Source organism: Periplaneta americana, chromosome 15 (assembly GCF_040183065.1).
Source record: "Periplaneta americana isolate PAMFEO1 chromosome 15, P.americana_PAMFEO1_priV1, whole genome shotgun sequence".
Taxonomy (NCBI): Eukaryota; Metazoa; Arthropoda; class Insecta; order Blattodea; family Blattidae; genus Periplaneta; species Periplaneta americana.
The window spans coordinates 121636747-121653241 of NC_091131.1; the positions used below are offsets into that span (position 1 = coordinate 121636747).

Genomic DNA, 16495 nt, shown 5'->3' on the forward strand with positions numbered 1-16495 from the left:
GAGTGGCCTTGTGTAGACTACTGTGTTACCTTCGCATTCATGATGACCAAGCAAGTAGATAAACGAATCTACATATATTTTGCTTTCAAATTGGACATATGTCTGTTCTTTCAAATTATTAAGAGGGTTTTTGAGGATGATGATGATGCTCCAATGAATGAAGACCTAATAAAATTGTGGTATCAGTACTTAAAAGACAGCGAAGAATCCATTGAAAGCGACCGTATTCTGGAAGGCTTTCAATGAGCAGAACAGCCAGAAACATTGAATATGTATGAACGGCAACCAACGAAAAACAATGATTAACAGTGTGAAAATTAGAGGAAGGGAGAGATTTTGAGGAAGGATCTTCACATGAAACTTGTAATGACAAAATTTATGACATATATTATTCCTGCTCATTTTTCACGTCTCCCGTCTTTCTTTTTGAGATGGGTAGAGGTAAGGAACATTGCATTATTCAGGTTTGTCATCCCTATAGACTAGATTTGGCTGCCTGCGACTTTTATCTTTCCTCAAAGCTAAAATTAACATAGAAAGGGAAGATATTGTTGGTCATAGACGAGACTAACAAGACAACTGAAGGCAGTCCCAAAAGAGAACTTTATAGACTGTTCTGAAAAATGGAAGGGACACTGGCATAAATGTCTGCTGTTCTAAGGGAGTGTTTTGAAAGGGATAAGGAGTCACTGTGCTAGGTAGATTACTTTTTGTAAATATTTATTTATTTTCCAATGACAGATATTGAGATTTACATCTTTGACCTAAACATAACTTCAATATAAAATACAATGAAAAAAAAAAAAACATAGAATGCAAAAGGAGAAGAAAATGTCCTTCATTGTCTCATTAAGTTCCTCGCCTCCCAGAATCGGTCACACTCTTTCACTTTGGTTAAGGTTGGGCAGCAAAGTAGGTGGTCCCTATTCATGTCTTCTTGTAGATCACACAAGGTACATTTTGGGTCTGGTAGTAAGCCAAAACGATGGAGGTGATGAGCTAGGCAGTCATGCCCAGTGCATAAGCAGAACTTTGCGACTGCTTCATTTCTTGGTCTAGTTGATATTTCTAAGCTGTTCCTTCGCCAGTGCTTTTTGTAAATATTAAATGGCTTAATACCGTAGAATGGAGATACTTGCAACAGTGGGGAGCCTTGTAACAATGTGAATGTATATTTAATTACTTATGTTTGTCAACATTTATTACTTTCAACCTTAACTTTGTTTAGTAGAGTGTGTTCTATCTCAAACATGTTTAGGCGGCAATTCTGATTTTTATGAGATTATTGCAAACTTAAAAGTTATTTTTGTGAAGTGGCGAAAATCAAAATACGATAAATTTCTGCTGTGTATACGTACAAGTGCATCCGGAGAACATTTATCACGTAATTATGGCTTAAATATAATGTAAAGAAACTTATCCTATAGTTGTGTTGAATAATGTGGTACCATTTTCTGAAAATTTACAATTTTATGAATTACTGCTCCTGATAGGGTAACTTGCAACACTGCCACATCCACTTTCTTAGAATTTAAAAATTAACAAAAATGGCTTTCATTCAGAGTTTTACCATAATAATGTATGTTGTAATATGGAAGTGTTATTAATTTTTATATAATACATTAATTTGCAAAACAATTTCTCGTTTTACATTAGGATGTCAAGGAAACACAAAAAAGTTTGTTTCACTGTGCAAATTCTATGAAATTCCCATACTTAATAATGTGAAATTTTATGTTTTCATTATCCACTGTTGTATAAATATAAAAAAAAGGTATTAAATGTTGCAAGTTACCTCACCAGCGGGGCAACTTGCAACATTCATGTTTTTCCCTTATTTCTAAAAAACCAAAATGAAGAAACAAAATTTGTAATATCATATTGTTCACACCTATGGAGTAATGGTCAGCGCGTCTGGCCGCGAAACCAGGTGGCCCGGGTTCGAATCCCGGTCGGGACAAGTTACCTGGTTGAGTTTTTTTCCGGGGTTTTCTCTCAATGAGCAAATGCTGGGTAACTTTCGGCGTTGGACCCCGGACTCATTTCACCGGGATTATCACCTTCATTTCATTCAGACGCTAAATAATCTGGATGTTGATACAGCGTCGTAAAATAACCCAATAAAATAAAAATAAAATATATATCATATTATTCTACTGATATGGATTAAACTTTGGGCATATAGACTTTTTTTAAAAACAGTTTCCAGTTTTGTGTAACATGCTGTTGAATCACACATCTATTGCGAATATCCCCAATCTACAGTACTTTCTGGGCAGACATCATATATTGTATTATGTTGATATAATGTTTCATGCCTCTTCTGAATGCCAGCTTATTTCAAATAAACAAATAAATGGTACAGAATTATGTTGTAATGTATATATTTGAATTTTTTTAATTAATGGCGGTTACTTGACTGTTAGTCATTCACCCATATGAAGTCAGTTGTATAGACCAGTTTACTGACAGAGTCGTTGCCCAGGGTGCGTCATAGGAGGCTGGTCTATGCTGCACTCATGATGAGGTGAGATGATGGAGATTTATTGGGATGCCACAGGGGAGTCAGAGCTCCCGGAGAAAACCCCTGTGTTATCTGGACCATGGGCTTAACCAACACAAGTTATAAATGAGTGTACACCAGGAATCAAACTTAGATCCACAGGATTATAAGTTCAGTACTAGCCATTAGACCACTGCACTGTGACTGTTTGTTTGAAAATATAAACAAATAAAAGCATTTCCATTGTTGCATTTTGTAAGTAATAAATTCAAGTAAAAGATATAAATGGTGTTGAATAATAATAATGACAGTGTTTTAAGTATCCACTTTTCGATCTCAGCCAAGGTTAATGGAATTTTTCGAGTAAGAGAAATTGAAAGAAGTTCTTTCTGTTGAAAAGAAAATCAAGTGTGTTTGTTTTATCTAATACTCTTGATTTACTCCTTCATGCTTCCCAATATTTTGATATTAGATCATGATGAGTCTAAAGAACTTCCCAGAAAAGGAAATAGTCGTCATTCCATGTCATGTTAGGTGGAGTCACATAGAGTATCTCTTGACCGTGAAAGAAATACACCTGACGAAATTTTCGGTAATCTCAGGATGTGAATACCAATAAACGAGTAATAAACTTCTGTAAATAAAGTAAGTCTAGATAACAGTAATTAATGTAAGGAGAGACTCAATTTGGAAATTGAAAATATAATCTGAAACAAATTTCAGTTGGTGCTTTCATTATTTTTTAGAAGTGGATGTTTAATGGTAGTCACAGGTTCATTTTGAGTGGACACTGAATTCCTGTATTGGTGCTTCATACTGGAGACGGGGCAATTTTTAAATGAGTTGTTCATTATCATCATTATTCAAACAAGTATAAGGCCCATTACAGTCTCAGTGTATCATTCTCGGTCCACACTTTTTTTTTAGACCTAAAGATCACTTCCCTTTGGGACGGTATTAAAGCATGGCTTTTGGAAGTCTATTACAATTCATTTGTTGGACGTGGTTTTTCCACTGCAGCTGGTACTTGTTTATAAACTGTGAGACTGATTGTAATTGAAGTTCTTGTATGATATGCTCATTTCTTTTGTGATCCAAGCAACTATATCCTAGTGTTGCTCTCATAAATTTCATTTCACAGACCGTTATTCTGCTGATATTCGTACTTCTCATTGACCATGCTTCACTTTCGTAACATAGTACAGGTCTAGTACAAGTATTGTTGTGTGTCGGTGTACTAGGGAAGGCTTCGTAATTTTGTTGATTATTCCCATTGTTTTATTGTATGTGCAAATTTAAGAAATTATATGTTTCACCAAAATATGTTGAATTATAGCCAAGATACGGTTCTAGATGCTAGAGTATTCAAAGGTCCTGAGTTGGAAACAGGCCATTATCTGTTATTAAGTCCCATTCGTCTTAAACCTAGGTGGTATAAAAAGAAATCAATACCTATAAATAAATTGTTATTGTTATAACCAACAAATAGTTTCATATTTTAATTTAAACAATATTGTAGGAATTGCTTAATTGTTGGCATTTCTTTCTTAATAAAATCCAGTTACAAATTTTAAAATAGAACTGATATCTTTATAAACCTCTGGACTTACTGTAGGTTAATAAAAAATCTAGTCGTCACACTTTAAATCATTCAGTTCTGTCATACAGATGTTATTGAAATTAACAAATTGTAATTTATTATATATGACTGAATAGTTGAAATTGATTATTTCAGAAGAATCGTGTTAGTTTGTTGTTAACTGTTATCACCTTGGGTTGATTTGTTGCCTCTCATAAAGTGGTTGTAATATTACAGATGTTAATTCTTCCATAATGTAACTTTTACTCGTTGTACTAAATACTCGAGGGAGAACTAGGAAGAAGGTGGTAACAAATAGGCCATTGGATGCAGTTTTTAGTTTTAGTTCTAGCATAAATGTGTGAAGTAAAAGTATGTACAATATTTTACTCGTACTGTATTGTTAAGGATGATCTCAATTTAAATTAAATTTTATAAATGTAAAACATGTAATGATTTTTATCAGTACAATAATTTAAGAATTACTTACTTTGATTTTGCAGAAATGAAAAAGCCAATGATAATTACAATACAGATTTCATCTATCGACTCTATACAGAAGAAGGGAAAGGACTATTCAGTGCTCGACAAAACATTCTTGGTAAGTGGACAGAAATGTTAAAGCAAATTTTCTGACCAGAAATGGTAGTGAAACAGTCAAACTTGTGACCAGCATGAGCTTAACAGATGTAACTTCAGTTGAGTGTGTCAATTGATTGATTTCAATGCATTCAGTTAGTGGATTCTGTTAGTATGATAACATAAAATAAGAGTGAGTCCTTTCACTTAAGATTGTGGTTCTTCAATGCCATAATTTTTGTAAAGACTCTAATAAATAGGAACCACCTTCTCACTCCATTTTTTGATCACCCGAAGATTAAGATAGAGCCAGTCTTCGAAACATCGTAAGTATTTCCTATGGAGCTGTTTTGCTTTGAGCGACTTATGCTAGAGTCGTTAATGATGATTGTACGTCTTGAATAGTCGTTCAGGAGAAGTGAATATAATCGTCAGTCGCCAACATTATTTGTTGTAAGAAAGACGTGCATCATGGCTCCTTCGTTTTCTGACGCGGATGATGAAATTCTCCTCAAGGAAGTGGCGAGTCATTCCTCACTGTGGCAGCTGGCACATGCGTCCTACAAGGATCAAAGGGTCAAGGACAATATATGGACTGAGATTCCCAATAAAGTTGGAAAACCAAGTAAGTTATTTAAATACTTGTATTTTCTTTTAACAATTACTTATATAATTTTTAATGTAAACTTTTTTTACAAAAGTGCACCGCAAAATGAATTACATTTTAATATATTCAATAACTACTGTATTTTATGCAACATTGTGTAATTCGTGTACAAAGTAGGCAAAAGAAATAATACCACAATGGTTGAAATGCAGTTGGGGAGGCAATCGGTGATTACCAAGGAGAAAGTCTCAATGCTTGTATCAATTGATAATGTCTATATCAATATGTGACACTGTCATTTTTGCTATCAGAGAATTTTGATTTATTCTGGTTGTTATTATATATATATATATATATATATATATATATATATATATATATATATATATAATTTTAACGTTATAATTTAAGAAAATGATAGTTAATTAATTTCGGTCAGTTCTATTAACTTGCCGATCTTGCCAGCCTACCCTTCCTTCGGTGCTGAAATATGCAGCAAATGAGTCTCTTACTTCAAATCCTTCAAAATTAGCGTACCCACGAGCTCTTCCCAAACTAATCAAATTGTCTCTGGGTGGATCTTGCGTAGGGTCTGGTTCATGGTAAGAGGCTCCAGTTTTTGGAATATAGGCATCCCTCAGTATCTTGTACAAGCAGCAGGAAACTATTACAACATCGTCGACTATTTGGGGGAGTAAATTTATTGAGATATAGAAAATGCGAAAAACTTGTGCTAGTAAGCCAAACACGTTTTCTGAAGTTTGGCGAGCATGGCACAATCTGTAATTAAATACAGCTTTCGAGTTCTCTCTGATCGCACGTTCTCGCGAGTATGGTTTCAACATGTTTGGATGCAAACGGAAACACGTGAGTTAACATAAGATCAGAAATGGGTAGCTTGCTTGCTTGTGGAAGCAATGCTCCATTGTAGAACATTCTACCCAGAGCAGACCGTTCGAAAATTCCTGGATAACCTTCTTTTCCATAGGATCCCACATCTATATAAATGAATTTACAATTTGCGTCGACAGCAGCCAAAAGCACTATTGAGAAAAACCCTTTGTAGTTGTGAAAAAGAGAGGAGGAATTTTTTGGCACGAAATGCGAATATGTTTGCCATCAATGGCTCCTGAACAGTTGGGGAAATCCCATTTCAACTTAAATTCTTTTGCCTTTTTTGTTTCCCCAAGTCCTCTTGAGTCAGTGTTGGCAACATCAATGGCACTAGAGTCTTCTTGAGTGCTGCTAATGTGTGTTTTATGATTTTGGTAATTTCGGTTACCACTTAATTGAAACTGAAACTGCAGCGAATGAAAGGATTCACCAGTTGCCAAATACCTGGAAATAAGAACAAGCAGTTTATTGCCACTTAGTAATTTATTATCACTTATTACTTTGTTTGCAGTTGATCAATGCGAAAAATGCTGGAGGAACATAAAAGACATGTACGATAGAAAAAAATAAGATGGGCTCAGCAACTACTCCAAAAAAAAAAAAAAAATGAAAAATAAATTGGCTCTGGAGTAAAAATTATCATTTCTAAGAACAGCTCAAGAACATCGTGGGTTTGTAACCATTTTTCAATCTAAATCAATCCTATAAATAATATAGATGATATTTTTAGTATATCATTTTCTTTCAGGAGCTTCTCCAGTCTCAATTCGTCACAAGAAGAGGAAGTAGATTCACCTTCTCCTGATGAACAAATTTCACTGACGCAAACCTCAGCAATGATGCCAACAGCATTGCCGATTCCGTCTCCTTGTAATACTCGTACCTTGCCGCAATACCCCATAACAACATGCAGAGGAAAAAGACCAAACAACAGAGAAAAAAATTGCAGACAATTTAGAAAAAAGGGAAACTGAGCGAAATGAAATTATGCTTGTAGAAGAAACTGAGGATGATGATGAACTTTTTTTTCAAAAGTTTGGTCAAATCCGTAAAAAAATAAACACCTGCTCTACAGCAATGAGCTAAGATCGAAATGTTAAATGTTATAACAAGGTTGAAAACTGAAATGTGGAAGCCAATAGAGTATGGTTCCTTCAGTCTTTCCAATAGCCAGCATTTGTGCAGCGATACTTCAGCTACTGTTTTGCCTCAGTCATTATCCCCATATTCTGATGCAGATTCTTCACATCAGAATTCAACACTAACAGAGCTTACTCCCTTCTCTCAACCTCCCGAAAACTTTTGCCATCAACTTGGAGATGAAGCTTTCACATAAATTAATGTATGTAGAATTTTTTGTCTTCTACTATTTGTATTTTATGAACTTTATCTTTCAATAAATTTGTTTGATATACATTGCTTTTTACTATCCTTGTTTTTTATTAGATATTTGTAAGGTTTCAAAATGCAAGACAACCGAATTTCAGAGTGTAAATAACAGTAGTACTTACCTCATTGTAATAGCAAATTTTTCATCGGGTGTTACAGGGTACATATTTCTGTTGTATGATTCTTTATAGATATCTTTCATTAATCCTAGCACGAAATCAAACTGTTCAACAGAAAGACGGAAATATTCGGTGAACTTTTTGTTGTCTTCACGCAAATGGGTAGTGATCAATTTTTGATACAGTCCCTCTTCATTTTTGAGCTCAAACAGACGGTGTTTTTTTGACTCTTTTCATCCCATACCCTATGGAGAAATCTTTCATCTTCTGAATCAAAAGGAATTTAAGTAATAATCTTTGACATCTACTCATTAAACTCATTCTGTTAAATACAGTCTTTCCTCTAGAATATGTGACTGCGAATAAAAACACGACAAGTGAAAAATCAACAAATCGCAGATGCTTCGAGTAAAATGATCATCACGATAGTCGCACCGAGGAAAATGTAGCTTTAGAGTTTTCTGCTTTTGTTATGGCTTCATGGAACAACAGAATCCTATTTGTTACGGAAATACTTCTGAAGTTTCTTTATCTACCTATTATGTAACTCAATAATATCTGTAAGATTTCTGCCGCCATCCTTGAAATAGTAATCTTTTGAATGCTAAACTGAGATGATGAATTTTGGGTTGTTTTGTAGTTTCATGACCTGTTTATTATTTTAAAGTATTTTATGTTAAGTTGTTGTTTATTATTATTATTATTATTATTATTATTATTATTATTATTATTATTATTATTATTATTACTTACCAGTTGTATTGCTTTCTGCTGCTCAATATATATGAGGCGTGTCCATAAAGTAACTTTCCCACTCGTCTCACAGCTAGCAAACCATGTGTTGTGTGAAGAGACTGCGTGTACGTGATAGAGTAATGTCCTGGCATAGCGCATGCGGTAGCAGAACTTTCTGAGTGCTCTCTAGCTTCGTTGCATTGGTTGAAGATGGATGCTCCTATTCCAGCTCCCACAGAGTGTGAAGTGTGGTCAGTGATAAAGTTTTTGAATGCACAGGGCATAGCGCCAATTGAAATTGATCATCAGCTGTGCCAGGTCTATGGGGAAGCATAAATGTTATAAATGACCTTGGCCCCATAATAAAAGGAATAGGTTATCCTATACTATTTGCAGATGACACAAGTATCATAATTACAGACAAGAACTTTGCCACATTCAAATATAAAACAGAAACAATTCTCCTTAAAATTTATGACTGGTTTACAACCAATAAACTAGCATTAAACATTAATAAAACTAACATAATTCAATTTAAAGGCACTTAAAATTTCATCTCTGAAACATTGGACACAACTATCAACAATATACCTCTACTAGAAACATCAACAACCAAATTTCTTGGTTTGCATATTAATAATATAATAAATTGGAAAAATCATATCAAAGAAATAACCCCCAAACTTAGCTCAGCATGCTTCGCAATTAAGTCGTTACAACAATTTCTAAACAGCAGTATCTTAAAGACAATATATCTTGCCTATTTTCATTCCATTATGTCCTACAGAATAATATTTTGGGGAAATTCTGTAGATAGTAAAAATATATTCTTATTACAAAAAAGAGCCATTAGAATAATAGTTGGAGCAAAGGCTAGAGAATCATGTAGATTATTTTTTAAAAAATTAGAGATTCTAACCTTAACAAATCAATACATATACTCTATAATAAATTTCCTCTTATGTAATAAAGAAAATTTTCCAACTAACTCAGCCATACATAGTATAAATACCCACAGAAGGAATGATTTTCATATGCCATCATCAAATTTATCATGCTTTCAAAGGGGAGTACGTTACATGGCGATAAACATGTTCAATAGTCTTCCTGAAGACATTAAGAATCATAGCCAAAACCCTGCATTATTTAAGATAAAACTAAAAAATTACTTAATATCTCACACTTTCTATTCTGTAGATGAATTCTTGACATTTCACAGTACTGTGTAAATATTATAATACTATTAAATGGTAAACATATTACATTGTATAAAATATTATTGTTATTAAGGTATTAATTCTGTACATATTTCATATTTGCATTTTATATGTATTGCATTTTATTGTTAAACGTAAGAATTGGACATGTTCTTTATTCTATGCTATAAAGCAAATGTAAGAATATTATGGAACGAATAAATCTATCTATCTATCTATCTATCTATCTATCTATCTATCTATCTATCTATCTATCTATCTATCTATCTATCTATCTATCTATCTATCTGTCTATCAATCAGATGGTGCATTGCTGCTGTAGACAATTTTCAGCAGGACGCCAAAATGTGCCTGACGAGGAGTGCAGTGGGAGGCCAGCCATCATCACAGACCACCTTGTGGAGCAACGCACCACCTGCTTGCTCATGACGTTAGGCCCATAGACCTGGCACAGCTGACGATCAATTTCAATCGGCGCATACCCTGTGCATTCAAAAACTTTATCACTGATCGCACTTCACATTCGGCGGGAGCTGGAATAAGAACGTCCATCTTCAACCAATGCAACGAAGCTACTGAGAGCACTCAGGAAGTTCTGCTAGACATGCGCCATGCCAGGACATTACTCTATCACGTACATGCAGTCTCTTCGCGCAACATACGGTTTGCTAGCTGTGGGACGAGTGGGAAAGTTACTTTATGGACGCGCCTCGTATTTACAGATTATTAACCAAAAGCAGACATAATAAGTATCAGGTTCTTGCTTTTGTGATTACATAGTACTACACAAAATTACAGCTTAAAAGTTACTCTGAAGGTTAAGAAGAAAAGATAAATCCTTTTCTTCCCTCTCACTCACCCAACACCAAATCCCTGTAATTACGACTATATCCAGTCACTAAGGCATATGTCATTTGTCATAAACTGATATTCTCGAAAGTTGATTCGTGAAATATATGATGCATTCATTCTTCGTAGGTCACATGCAACAAGGTGGATCTGCATCACCTTTTGATCGCAACATGGGCACCAAGATGGCATCTAAGGCTGTTGAAGGGCTTATGGAACAACTGAAATTGGCAGAACACAAGCCTGATGGAAGCATATATATTGATACTCCCGAATCTGCTATTATGATGGGTGTTATACGTCGCCAGTACAAGTTAACTCCTATTGAGGCTTTGAAAGCTGATACAGATTTTGAGTAAGTATAACTAGCCTTTGATTTGTGTACATGCATATAGGAGGTAAAGAGGTAAAGCTACCATACATTTATGAACCTCAGCATGAGGAGGAGACGTGGTTAACACTATACTGGCTGTTATTTTGCTCCAAGTAAAATCTAGTACAAAAATTTATAGAAGGCTGAATGGACCTTGTAACTGTTCTGGAAGATACAGTGAGATGTAAAATATTTTTTTCATCAGGGATTTGAAAATAAAGTCAATGTGGCTATGTCTTTTGTTATATCTGATCCTCCATTGGTGGCCATATTGCTACTGAAATATTAAATCAAATAACATTAAATTAAAATTACGTAAATGAGGGACGATCTCTTGATTGAATGTGTCATGTGGCATGAATATACAATATGGCATAAAACACATTTTTGTTTATATGTCTTTGAAAAGTATTGCAGTCCAAGAGGTCAAATGACTTTATTGTCAAACGCCTGGCATTAGAAAACAACATTTTTGTTTAATATTTAAGAATTCAAAATTAAACATAATAGGCAGCAAACATGAAAGTATTTATAACACGCAAATTCGACCACTTTAGTACATAGCTCTCTGTAACATAGTGATAGAGTCAAATGCTTTGGTGTAGGGAGACCTGGGTTTGAACCTGAGGTTAACTGATTTTTTTTATTATTTTGATAATTTATTTATGTTATTTTAAATATGTTTATTTTATTTTAACCCAATATAAAGACAATTTTACTACATACTTCACTTTTCCCTAATTTTATTTTCTAGAACAAATTCATTTTATCCTTTTCATATGTGGACATCCATTGAAATTAGAATTTGGCATCAAATTTGCAGGTCCTGCCACTAGATGTGTCACTTGCAAAATTTGTCGCATTTTAACATGGTCAAATACACATACTGACATATATGGTATATAGACGAACTATCAATTAATGGCATAAGCAAAATATACTGTTTTTTGTGTCTAAAGTTCGTATTTTCAGGTGAAAATGACTGCCAGCCAAATACTGGTAGTGCTCTCTGCTACCTAGAAAGCAGAAGTGATATAAAATTTGAGTGATGTCTTGGTGTCATAAATGCTTGGATATTTAGAATAATTGGTTAATAATATCTAATTCAGTTAATTATCTCGTTTTATATCTTTTGTAATATATAATTAATTTTATATGATTTTTTGAAGATGGAAATACGTGGTGTTACTTAAGTCCCTCCGTCATTTGGGAAATCTGTAGCACAGGAGACAAGTTACTCACATGAATGAGAACAAGTCGGTGAAAAGAGTAAATACCGAAGTTTTTACCCTATCTTACAATGTTCGATATGTCCTCTTGGTGACCCAACAGATGTCAGTCCTGTAATCTAGCTCCTCCCATGTACACATTGCAACATATCAATGTTGACTGTAGCAACTGCATTCATAGCTCTTAGCCAAAGCTCTGGTAAATCTTTTAGTAAAGGAGGTACATAAACATGATCTTTAATGTAACCCCATAGGAAAAAGTTACATTGAGTGAGGTCAGGTGGCCAGGCAATGAGTGTTGAATCTTTGTCTAATCTACGTCCAATCCAAAAATGAGGTAAAGTGGAATTGAGGTGACCTCGTATATTCCCATTAAAATGTGGAGGAACTCAGTTCACCTGCAAAATGGAATTTTAGCTATCCTCCTGTAACAGAAGCATGAGAGGGGGGGAGCGAGAGTTTTTCTGGGCAACGAAAAATGGTCCGTAAACTTTGCTTGATGACACTGCACAAAACACAGTAACCTCAGGAGAATCCCATGTATGTTCTGCTGTTTCATGGGAATTTTCTGTGCAAAAAATATACACATTATAACTGTTGATGTGGTCAAAGAAATGAAAGTATACTTCGTCACTGAATACAAGCCTGTCAGCAAACCCATCCTTTTCTGGATGTTGTTGGAATTGCAAACAGATTTGATTATGAAGATTAAAAAGTTGGAGCCTGCACCAGCTGCAGCCAGTATGGTTTACAGAGGTGTTTTACATACAATATACCAGTCATGAGATATTTGTACAGTACTTCTCGGCTTGCATGACATGTTGATTTTTTAGAACTCTTGGTAAACAGTTCTCATATACCGTCTGCACTCCTGGTCTACCTGTTCTTTTTTTTGACACACTAACAATCAGTTTAGTCGAATTTTCTGTACCAGTCTCTTATTGTTTTGTCCTTTGATAGATACTTGATTTGAAAACCACGGTGCACTGTTACAATTGACTCAGTTTTAGCAAATTGCAGAACACAAAAGGGTAATTATACCATGGCATCTATCACGAAGAAAAAATAGTATTTTTCCTCTACTGGTTGGCATATTTTTATCTCTTATATGGGAGTTTGCTACTGGTTGGCCAAGCTTCAGTACCCCAGAGGGACTACAGTAACACTTTGTAGTTGTGAACATTAACTTCAAAGCTTCTGTGAAGGCATATTAAAGATTAATTTTCATATTTATAGGCATCGAATTCCAAAGAACCAGTGGTGGTTGAAGTTACGGCCCCTGCTTCGCATCTTGGCAAAGCATGAAAGTGCATATGAGGAGGAAGGTATGTACATGACAGTGGAAGACACGAATGTGGCTGAAGGAGTCATATAAATTTAGATGTTAACCACAACTTTGTAGTAAGCATTTATTATGCCGGAACACATGAAAGCACAGTACATAATTATATGAAATTAGTCAACTCTAGATGTCACTTAGAATTAACCTGTAATTACACTTTAGTTAATTAGGATGGAAACATCCAGGAAAGGTGCTGTATTAACAAACTGTTTGTGTATTATACTCTAAGTCTGTAGATTCGAATTAAGGCTTATATGTTCTGTACAATACTGTAATACAATAAAAATTCAGTAGCAATTTCACTTCGAATGTCAACATTACGAACCCCAAAACAAGTTTTCTATTGAACATTTTGGTCCATCTCAGGGAAACATTCCTATGATAGTTTTTACAGAATTATATAGTGTCTCAGTAGATAGATTTACTACAAATGTTAAGGAAAACATTAGTAGTAATATTATTTTTGGAATACTAATTTTGCATGTCTTCTTTCTGTATTATTACCAATTATCATTTTTAAGAAGTATAAATTTGAATAATATTTAGATAGAGAAATATCTGCTTGTAGATAATAAATTATGACTCCTATCTTTTCTATGTAATTATTGCTAGAAGTAATATTAGAAATAATAAATACAATAAATTGTTCCTTACAAGAGAACTTAGGAGTCTGTACAGTCTGTATGCCAGAAATAGATCATTTGAATTGTAGAGAGATTGAAATTACTTCGTCTTATTTGATAGACATATTATATATTATTTTTTATGTATATGTTTCTGCTTTTATTTTTCTAGGAGCTTTACTTTTTAATTAAATTATATTTTCTCCATCACGAGAAAGTGTGTATAAAAGATTCATGTTAGTAAGATAAAAGTAGTCATGTATACACCACATAAAATTTAAAAAAAGAATAATTGTGAAAGCTATAAAAACGTAATGGAGAATTGGGTATCATATTTATTAATTTTCATTATTTTTCATTACTACAGTACTGTATCAGTTAATTTAATTACATAGGTATAATTCTAATTAGCTTTTCTAATTAGAATGCTGTTCTTGCCAATTATCATAGTTAGACATTCTCCATAATGCTGCTCCTTATATCAGTTTCATTCAAATTAAGGAACAGTAATCTTACCGGTAACAGTCTAACAACTGTCAGCCTTATAAAATATGTGACTTTTTTTATATGTATATGCCATATGTTTGTGTCTGGCTCATGTATTTGTCAGATGTTGTCTTGCTTTGTTATATGTGACCAGAATTTCTGAAGTTCAAAACAGGATATTTACTAGCTCTAGAGCTTTGAAGAAAACTCATTCTGGCAGAGGGACAACATTTAGTACCAGAAATAGAAATTTAATCTTTGATTTTAAAATAGGCCTAAGAACACAATTTAGGCATCGACTGTTTAAGATTGTCACAAAATTACAAAAATAGAACAAAAGTATATTACTCATAACACTCCTATTGGGTATATTTTTTTGGTGAATAAATTTCCATAAGAAGTTAATCATAATCATTTATTCTCATTTGAGGAATTGAAGAAATCAAAGAAATTGTATTTAAAATTAACTTTGGCAGTTAACAATGCCTTCAGTCTGTCAACCTCCAATCGTGTTGTGAGCATTGGAATTATAACCTAAGAGAGAGAGTAAATTTTAACTAACTTAAGCTCAGAATATTTTTGTGATAACAATGTTTGAAAAAGCCTAGTGAAAATGTACAAAATTCGAGATATTCCAAGTTTTTTGAGTCCTATGGCAACCCTATTAATCGTTTAAATGGTAAATATTGACTACATGACTGCTTTTGTGGTTTTGAAACAGAATCTATGTTTAGACACAATGTGTACAAATAGTATGACGTGTATTTACATATAAATATTATTTGTTTATGTTATGGTATAAAATACTATGCTATTATCTCTACAGTAATTTAGTCTTACAAGCAATAATACTGGGTTAAAATAAATAATTATAGTAATGAAAGAAATTAAAAAGTATTAATTAAAATAAATCAGAAGATTATATGAGTCTATGAGCAGTTATTAAAATAAGGGTAGCTTAAAATATTGTAGTTTTCGAACTTGGTCGTTTTTATATAGATTTAATTTTTACATCTGAGTATGTAAAGTTTTATGAAGGCTTATTGTTACAGATAATCGAAATTTATTGGTAGATATTTTTCTAAAATTATGAAATAGGAATTATAAACTAGTTCAATGTTTATACAATATTTATATTGTTTATTATATTACATTCTTATTCATTAATACAATCTTATGGTGTATAAAAGTACCGGTAACAGAAATAAGTTTTTCTCTATATGTGACCATATGGTTCTAGAAGGCATGTTTGAGGGGTTTAGAAGCAAGTGGTTGCTTTAGTAAACTGCTTACTTCTGGAAAGATAAGATGAAATAAAATATGTTATAAATGTAATTTGAATTGTGTAGTAGGCCTCTAAAGACAATATGCAATCTACATTGTAATTAATTGTGCCTCAGTAAAAAGACTGAGTGCAATCATGGCATTAAAGACATTTACATAAATAACGAATAATAATAGTAGTTATATCTGTGGATATAGTCACCAAACAAATGTTAAACAGTGTTCACTCAGTTGAAATATAATTAAATCTTGAGACCTGTTTTTAGGAATTTCATAAAAATGAAGTGGTATGTTTAAGTGATTTACAGTTGACTTTATACATGTTATTGCACTTAAGAGTGATGTGTAAATACGAAATAAATAAAGAAATGTCAGTCTGAACGAATTTCAGGTTTACAAAGATTTTGAGACTTTTCTTTAATTTTTATTACCTCTGTCATTAATTCCTTCAAAAACAAATCACTTATTTTGCAAAACTATCAAAGCAAGTCATAAATGAATAATTATTGGAAGTGGTACTAACTAGCAGTCTCATTAGCATGCTTTGAATCAATATATTCTGCTTTCCCTTGACTTATGTGTGACACATAAAAGTTACAGGTTAGAAACTGAAAAATGTCATAAATAAATATATTCAACCTTCTCTCATGTTCTGTGGATTGCCACGTAAAAGTTGCAAGTCAGAAA

At 33.4% G+C, this 16495-nt stretch overlaps 1 protein-coding gene and 1 long non-coding RNA gene across 4 annotated transcripts in view; both read left to right on the plus strand.

Annotated features, from left to right (window-relative positions):
• Positions 1-16210, plus strand: part of Pfk (ATP-dependent 6-phosphofructokinase) — a 120967-nt gene extending 104757 nt beyond the window's left edge. For all 3 annotated transcript variants that reach the window (XM_069848089.1, XM_069848088.1, XM_069848087.1), the window contains exons 15-17: positions 4586-4683; positions 10601-10826; positions 13310-16210. In XM_069848089.1, the coding sequence (XP_069704190.1) occupies positions 4586-4683; positions 10601-10826; positions 13310-13448 (463 nt within the window). In that variant the 3' untranslated portion in view covers positions 13449-16210. The remainder of the gene's footprint in view (positions 1-4585; positions 4684-10600; positions 10827-13309) is intronic.
• Positions 4693-6967, plus strand: LOC138715309 (uncharacterized). Its single transcript, XR_011336222.1, has 2 exons — positions 4693-6833; positions 6911-6967. It is a non-coding gene; the product is annotated as an uncharacterized lncRNA (long non-coding RNA).
• Positions 16211-16495: the final 285 nt, after the last annotated feature.